Below are 9,405 nucleotides of genomic sequence, written 5' to 3' on the forward strand. Positions count from 1 at the left end.
ATTTCATTTTTCTAAATATGCTTTTTCATTATATCCTGCTCATTTTATCTTGAAAACTGAAATGTTCATAAACTTCTAATTTGCATTGCAATGCCTAAGAATAGTTCTTGCCATGCTGCAAGGAGAAAACTGAGCCCAGGACTTAGCTGTGGATTTAAATGTCCTACCCATGGCATTAATTCTCAAATTTTACTGTACACAAGACTCCTGTAAGATAACAGTGAAAATCCAGATTCCTACTCTCAGAGATTTTGATTTGGTAGATTTCAGGTAGATCCCCATCTCAACAATTTTAAAAAGCTTCCAGCTGAGAATGGTTAAAAGTGATCAGTTCTCTTACTGAAACTGTTCCATAGGAACTGACCCTTTAAGTACTGTGGTATATGAGTGAATATAATGTTTCTATCTTATATCTGTGTATCAATAGATTACTCAAACAGAAGGCATAGGTGACTGAAGAGAAATCATAGAAAGAATCTTTTTTTAAAAAACAACAACACACAAACAAACTGGTTATCATTATTTCCATTAGAATGGACTTGGTTAATTCTCAGTAATGAAGAACACCATGTCACTGACATAACATGATAATTTTTTTCTTTACAGTATAGTCATAATATAGACCAGTATTAGGGCTATGCTTGTTGTAGTCCCTCAAAAACTCAGACTGAAGAAAGTTGCTAGAATCACCTCAGCAGTGGCAAGAGAACACAGAAGATCACAAATTGATACTAAAAGCTTCTGTCAGAAAAGACACCATCACTTCTACATATATTTTATGTCATAGGAAACCAGATGGCCATACTAAAATCAAATGAGTGGGAAAATTCAATTGGATCATATGTGCACAAGAAAGATGGCCAGAAAGGTGAACACTTTAATCACTACCTTTCATGCCAAACTCAAGCAGTTACCACATAGTGTAGTGATGAAAAACCACATGTGGGAAGTTAGAAAGCTCAGAAATTAAATCCTAGTTGTATCACTTACTGGCTCTCTGGACAAGTTACTTAACCTCCATAACCCTCAACTTCCTTACCCCATCAAAACTCCTAGAACTGTCAGAAACCAATGCAAGAATGTATATCAAGTATTCTGTACAGTGTCTGGCATGAAGTATGATCTTCTGATTATTTGTCTTATTCATAACCGTGAATTACAATAAATGCCATGAAATATTCATAATATTCATATTCTAAAGTAGGCTAGCATAAAACATAAAGGATACTTTATCACTTATGCAGCCTACATTTATTTAGCTCTGACTATTCACAAGGTACTATGTTAGGAAAAATGAAAGATACAGAAATGAATAAAATATGGTTTCTGATACAAAGAATCTTGCAATGTGTTTGGGGTGCCAGGATTTTAAATAACAAACACTAGACAGATATCTGGACATGACAAAATGGAGGAGCTATGGAGATCTAAGAAGGCGATGAACTCAGAATTGAGAAAATGCTGAATTTTGGGGGGGAAATGTCATTTCTCTTAGTACTATTCAGCAAAATATTTAAAAGATATTTTGAGATGAATATGGAATAGTAGAGAGAATTGGAGAAACACTCATAGGTAGGTTTCACAGGAGGTGTTTCTAAGGAAAATAAATGTAGGTAAATAGTTTATTGAAGATATAGGAGCAGATAGATCAATCGATAGATTGACGGGTATAGGTTTAGCCTGCAGACCCTCCTGTTTGAGAGAATAGTTGGTTTAATTGTCAGAGTGTCATAGAAATGACTCACTCCACTTACAACTTTTCTGGGATCTAAGGCGAGATTCACTTACAGAATCAGGAAAGTTTTCCATAAGGATTTTTGTTTGAGTATGAGTAGTTAAGTGTTGTTTAAGTGCATTGTTCTCACTTGGATAATAGAATAATTCTTTTCTTTTCTAAATTCAATTTGCTTGCTGTGTTGTGTTTTGTGTAGTCAGACCATGTTCTCAAAACTACAGTTCCTTTCTGATGCCCTCCTAGACAATGAGTTTGGAAAAAGAAGTCCTTCAAAGAGATGGAAATTGCAGAACAGTGACTTAGGAATCCAAGCATGTGGCAATTTCCATGAATGTCAGGCGTGGCAATTTGCCACAGGGAAAAACAAGGTCATTCTGTGCACCACTGTCAGAATCATGGTGCATGGATTGTAAGCAGACAGAGTCACCCTTCTCTGATTCAACCAGTCATTCTTCTTGCCTTCAAAGTGCTTTGTATTCAGTCATTGCTGAATTATATGAAGTTTATTGAAAACACAGGATCTATTAAGATATACCATCTCCTTTATTAAGTTGAAGGATTGAGATCATTCAAAATTCTACTTATAAATGTCTGCCAGACAGGGAGCTATTTAACTTGATATATAACTTAAATGGGCCCAGACACCATTAGGTATGAGATTGAGTCCTCAAGCTATCTAATGCAAGAAAAGAAATCCCCCCCCATTTTCAGTAGGTGAGGTGTTAAATATAAAAACCTTTATTTTCAATTATGGCATTTGAGCTCCCAATTGAATCCTTTCTATTGCTGCTTGGGAAGCATGCCAACCTTGCCTGTGGTATAAATCAATCAACAATATTTCATTTTGATGCTTTTATTGCACGATTCTTGGGGTCCCTTATCAAGACAATTACACTAAAAGCTCAGATATTCAGAATAAACATTAAAAGATAAGAGTGAAACTTTTGATTTAAAATACAAAATAAAATGGAGCATACAAATTACAAAAAATGATATTAATATACAAAAATCATATTAATTAAAAAATGCAAGCATCAATTGCTTACAATGAATAGCCAGAAATGTCATATCTAAAAAATTAATTCAAATGAAAAATAAAGAAAAGGCTCCTTTTATAACTTCCATATTGTAGGATTATTTGTAAGTGTACATTTACAAATATTAAACATATTCGTGGATCTGAAAAAAAAAAACTAAAACACTTAGTGAGGCAAATTATGCACTAGAAAAGCTTCAGGTTCAACTATTTCACCTCAAAACTCAGATTTCTACCTTTGGTGACATTTGCATGTTTTGTTAAAATAAAATGATTTGATTAAAGAATAAAGTACCTAGCATGTTATTCAGTAATGTAATTGCAAATATGTTTCTTGTCTTCTTTTTGAAAGGCTCTGTGGGGAAACAAAGATGAAAACAAGATTATGTGCTTTAGAAGTGTAAAACAGAAGTGTAGATGAAAATTTAAAATCTATGACTAAACATGAATCTGCATATGAAAGCTTTCGTGTTTCAGTGTCCTGCCAATGGAATTCACAAGCGCTATTCAAGAGCAAACACTAAGCATGGCTGCTTCTCAAAACTGAGCTTCAGTCAATCATTGCTTTAGCTCAAATTCCAGACAGTTTTTATTGAAATGATCAATACACAAAGATGATAATGAAAGAGAGGAAAACAATGCATTTTGCAAGCCACAATATTTAATGGTAAAAGAGTTAGCACTGCCAGGATGTAGGAAATCCAAGCGACCTAAAACTCTGTTCATAGTTTAAGTTAGAGGATATGGACATATGGCAATCAAACTCCTGATCAAAATGTTTGGAAACACTTTAATGCCAAAAATACTCTTTGGAGCATCATCTATTTAGACATTCATATGCCTCCAGAACATGCTGGCCAATAAAACATATTTCCATTTATGTTCTGCCAGCTCTTACTCATTAGCTAAAATATCTTATTTTGCAGCTTTTATAAAAAGGATTTGCGATACGATATTTCAAAGTCAAAATTTTTATAATTTGTCTTTAACCTGCAATGCTCCCAAAGTACTACAACTTCATTTTTAAACATTAAAAGTGTTTAAAAATCCTTGTCCTTCACTAAATCCTTGATTACAGATGCTAATACATTTTAAAATATACCCATTGAGAAACACTCTGGCATTGCTCACTCTCTGCTTATAGGCAATGATTTATTAATAAATCTGGAAGAAAGAAGTAATACAAGCATAGGAAACAAATGGATCAAAATTATCTTCCTATAGGTAAATCACATAATGGACTTTAATGTGCTTGAAAAATGTAAATAAATTACTTACTTATACTAGTTTTTATCTCATTTTATATTTTTACTCATTTTTGAAGTGTTAATTAATAAAATAAATTCAAGCTCTTCAATTTTTTCTTTGTAAAGTAAATGTTTGACCCAATAGAAGTTAAGGCCCCTTTTAAAAATTCTAGGGTGTTACGTACTTTCTAGCAGGATAGACCCATGCCTTGTATTCTCTACTTTATTACACATAAATGCATGTTTAGGAGTGAACATAAAACTGGGAACTGACAGGGATAATAAATGATTCCTTAAAATGCCAAAATACATTGAGCTTTTGTTACACTTTAGAAATAAGCATTATTAGAAGAAATACACCATATAAGACTTCTATCGCTGTGTAACAAGTTACCACAAACCTAGTGACTTAAAACAAGTTACTACAAACACAGTGGATTAAAATAACAAATTTATTATTGTATTTTCCGTACAACAGAAGCCCAGGCATGTTATAACTGGGTTCTATTTTTAGGGTCTCATAAGGCTGAAATCAAGGTGTCAGTTTAGCTTCATTCTAATATGAAGCTCAGGGTTCATGTGCAAGTTCATTGGTTGTTGACAGAACTTAGTTCCTTGCAGTTGTAGGGCTGGGTCTCTGCTTTCTCTGGAGGTTAAATAGGGGTCATTCTCAGTTCCGAAGGTCCTGTCACCTGGTTCTCTCCACAAAAGGGTAGTTTGCTCCTCAAGAGGCATCAGGAGAATCTCACTGTGGACTTCTGTCAGTTAAGGGCTGAGCTGAGTAGGCCAGGCTACCCAGGATCATCTCCCTATAGATTAACTCAAAGTGAACTGATTAGGGATGTTAGTTACATCTGTAAAATCTCTTCTGCTGTATAACCTAACAAAATCACCAGAGCAATTTCTCATTATATGGATAAGTCCTGTACAAAGTCAAGAAAAGGTGATTACACAAAGGGGCAAAAAACTTGAGCTATCTTAAAATTCTGCCTATCACAGATACCAAAAATTATGTATGATGATATGATAAAACTTTGTCAGGTAGAAGTGAAAAAGATGTAAATATAAGACAAGTTTAGGAAAAAAATAGAAAAATTTTTTGTGACTATGAAAACAAATTGATTTCCATGAAATTTTTCATGTAAATACAGAATTTAGGAAGACAGTAAAGCTTAGTATTATTGTAGCAATCTCATTTTCTTTTATGGAGACTGATGGCAAATCCTATAACTTGACAAAGATCGGTTACTTTGCATAACAATGACCAAGGAAATGAGGCTTCAGAAATCTAAAACCATCTTATCCTCTAACTCTGGGGTGTGTGTGTGTGTGTGTGTGTGTGTGTGTGTGTGTGTGTGTGTCTGTGTGTGTGTTAATGTTTGGTCATAAAGATAAATAATTTTGAACTTGTGTTTAATTGGTGACCATATAATATGTCTCTTTCTGAGATTTTCACGTGGGCTCAGGATATAGAGACTATATTATTCAACAAATATTTTCATTTGGGAGCATGACATTTAAATTACCTTAGCTGTCTCTGGGTTTCCAATGCAGTAGTTATGGTCCATTCTCTTAATTACTTCTGGATACAGATAATATAGTATATCTGTGTCTAGATTCAGAAATAGATCATTCTTAGTTTACCAGTGTCATATAGAAGAACAGTTATATAATCACTACGATTAAAATGAAAATGTTTTCTTGTCATTGAATAAGCTGAATAACATAATTTATTTTTAAGGTTTTTTAAAATATATTTTTATTGATTTTAGAAAAAAGGGTGAGAGAGAAATAGAAACATAAATGATGAAAGAGAATAATTGATCAGCTGCCTCCTGCATACCCCACACTGGGGATGGAGCCTGCAACCTGGGCATGTGTTGTGACTGGGAATGGAACCATGACCTCCTGGTTCATAGGTCAATGCTAAATCACTGAGCCACACTGGCAGGGCTGAATAACATATCTTATTTTCCCTTACATAAGATTGTGATTGGGAATCTTATGTAATAAAGAGCTAATATGCTAATTAGACCGAACAGCAGAACAACCATCCGGACCACCCTCCTGATGAAGCCGAGGCCGCGAGTGCTGGCCGTGGCTGTGAGGGCCGAGCCCCTTGCACGAATTCATGCATCGGACCTCTAGTATTAGATAATGATTGTATCACAACATAAAGAGATATAGCTTCAATTGAATTAACTATTATCATTAGATTTATAAGCTGATATAATCTTTTAATTCCAATCTTTTACATAATGCTTGTATAAAATTATAAGCAATTGAAAGGCTCATAAGTAATAATGACATCAATAAGAAAAGAAGCAGAAAAAATCAGGAGTTTAGAACAAAAATAAAACTTCAATCAGTTATTGTCAAAATAAGTGGTCAAAGTAAACTTAATATGAAAGATGGAAATTTCATAGAGTTATATTTGCAGTTCAAAAGGATAAAATAAGTGAAATACCACATACCCCATAAGAGTTAACTCTCTACGTAAATAAAAGTATGTTTGTAAGTGTCTGGAATTTTTTTAAACAAAATATGCTATTTAACAACCAAAATTGGGTTCATGCCCTTTATGGAAAATGGAGTTTTACCATTTTTTAAATAAAGCAACGAAAAGATGCCTATTCTAGAACATGGGAATTATATCATAAGCATAAACTTTGATGAGTTATTCATATAGAGGCCAAGAATGAAATATAATGAGCATGTGGCTGAAACCAAGTTACATGGAAGAGTAAGATACTATCTGGAATAGTAAATTCAAATTCATGCCAATTCAACTTATGAAATACAATTTTCTTCATTATATACATTTTACTGGCTTGTGTAACATTAATATAATAACTGTGAAAACAAAAATGGTGGAACAACAATAAGCTACAAATGGCACTGTGATTTTTATAGTTCTTTCACATGCAGTGACTTTTTGATATCAGGCCTAGAAATAAATACTAGTGTTATCACTCTAGAATGGGAGAAAAGGCATAATCAATTTCTAACAAAGACTTTGGGGTCCTTGTACTTTTTCCCCCTCTTCTACAAAACCAATCTGAATCCTCTTTATTCCAAGGCTTGCATTTTTATTATTGCATGTTTCACTTTACATGCCACCTTTGAGGGGTTATCTGACCAACCAAAGTAAATGAGTTTTCTTAGATTGGACTATTTTCTGTAATCATAGACTTTACTTCTCCTTCAAAAGCCATGTTATGGAGTTGGCAATTGATTCTAAGTTTCTCAAGCGGCAGATGGAAATGGTCCTCAATTTGCAAATGAGGAAATAGAATCCCAGAGAATAAAGTGACACACTAGAAGTCAAAGCTAGAAAATAGCAAAATTCGGATTTAATTTCTGGTACACAGACTACAACCTCTTGTTTTCTAATATGAAATGGTGTTTCAATAAATTCCTTAGATCACTTGTTTTCAGTTGGGTGTGGTTTTGCTCCCCAGGGACCATTTGGCAAAGTCTGGAATCTCTTTCGGCTATTGCCACCATTTTGTGTGTGTGTGTGTCTTTGTGTGTGTGTGTCTTTGTGTGTGTGTGTCTTTGTGTGTGTGTGTCTTTGTGTGTGTGTGTCTTTGTGTGTGTGTGTCTTTGTGTGTGTGTGTGTGTGTGTGTAGTGTTGTTTTTTTTTTTTTTTGAGGGGGTCCTATTGGCATCTAGTGAAGACAGTACAAGGATGCTGTTAAACATCCTGCAATGCATTAGACAGTCTCCCACAGAGAAATATTATCTACCCCAAATGTCAATCATTGCCGTTAAGGAACGGAGCCTTAGAATTCTTAAAATAATAAAAGCAGCTTTTCTGCCCACTTCCCCTGCCTCTTAGTACCGCTCTGGCTGCACTGCACTCCATGCTCCTTTTAAGGAAGCGCTGCTTTCTCCTTTCAGCTGGAATCATGATCCTCTACTGGGACCACATCAACCATGAGGAGATGTTCTCAGATATCTACAAGATCTGGGAGATCCCAGATGGGCTGTGCCTGCAGGTAGAGGGGAAGATGGTCAGGAGGACAGAGGGTAACATTGATGACTCGCTTATTGGTGGAAATGTCTCCGCTGAAGGCCTGGAGAGGGAAGGTACCGAAAGCACAGTCATCCCAGGTGTTGATATTGTCATGAACCATCATATGCAGGAAACCAGCTTCACAAAAGAAGCTTATAAGAAGTACATCAAAGATGACATGAAATCATTCCAAGGGAAGCCAGAAGAACAGAGACCAGAAAGAGTAAAGCCTTTTATGACAGGGGCTGCAGAACAAATCAAGCACACCCTTGCCAATTTCAAAAACTACCAGTTCGTTGTTGGTGAAAATGTGAATCCAGATGGCGTGACTGCTCTGCTGGGCTACCATGAGGATGGCTGACCCCATATATGATTTCCTTTAAGGATGGTTTAGAAATGGAAAAACGTTAACAAATTTGGCAGTTTGGATCATCACCTGTCATCATAACCAACTGCCTTTGCATCCACACACCCAGACTATGGACAAATGGGACTGATTTTATCTTGAGCTCTTCATTTATTTTAACCTTGATTTATTTGGAGTGAAGGCATTGTTTTTAAGGGGAAAAAAAAACATGTCGTGTAGGTTGTTTAAAAATAAAATGCATTTAATCGAAAAAAAGGATAAAAGCAGTACATATGTCATTATGTATTTTTGACGTGCAAAGAGTGTACAAATAAAACTCAAATTCTCTCATTTTGTAACACTTTCCTAAAGGATTGTTCTAAGTCTCGCTAGTACCCTATGAGTAATATAATCTAAACTCACAAATGAGATCTTTATAGACAAGCACATGCTAATCTTAAGATTAATTTCCACTTTTGCCATACAGATGTCTCAAAAATGAAATTATCAGTCTTCATATCTGTGCAAGTATAAGTGAGAATTGTATTTTAAAAGCAATCATGTCCTATAAACTATCATGGAAAAGCACATACATTTCGAGGCATGAAATGGCCCAGAAACAATTATTTTTTTCTACCACTTACGACTGTGAATAAGTGACCAAGTCATATAAGAAATGGATGAGAAGTTTCACCAGAACAAACAGAAGGTTGGTTGGTTGGTATAGGGGAGTGTTTGGCAAACTGTGGCTTGCGAGCCACATGCGGCTCTTTGGCCCCTTGAGTGTGGCTCTTCCACAAAATACCACATGCAGGTGATTGAAACTTCGTGGCTAATGCGCAGAAGTCTGGGCGAGTCTATTTTGAAGAACTGGCTTTAGAAGAAGTGGCGGGTGTCGGTCCTGGTTGGTCGGTGGACAGGAGTCACAGCACAGGCGGGCCGCGGGGATATGCAGCGCCGGGGAGGCACACGCAATTGACCAGAGAGTTGGAAGGGGTTGACGTCAGCGAAAGTACCTCAATC

General features: G+C 35.6%; 1 protein-coding gene across 1 annotated transcript; it reads left to right on the top strand.

Moving 5' to 3' along the window:
• The first annotated feature begins 7,929 nt into the window (after window positions 1-7,929).
• Window positions 7,930-8,397, top strand: LOC132226201 (translationally-controlled tumor protein-like). The gene has a single exon (XM_059681032.1). It carries the CDS (start codon window positions 7,930-7,932, stop codon window positions 8,395-8,397), a length of 468 nt encoding a protein of 155 aa, XP_059537015.1.
• Window positions 8,398-9,405: the final 1,008 nt, after the last annotated feature.

The sequence above is a fragment of the Myotis daubentonii genome, chromosome 2 (assembly GCF_963259705.1).
Source record: "Myotis daubentonii chromosome 2, mMyoDau2.1, whole genome shotgun sequence".
Classification (NCBI taxonomy): domain Eukaryota; kingdom Metazoa; phylum Chordata; class Mammalia; order Chiroptera; family Vespertilionidae; genus Myotis; species Myotis daubentonii.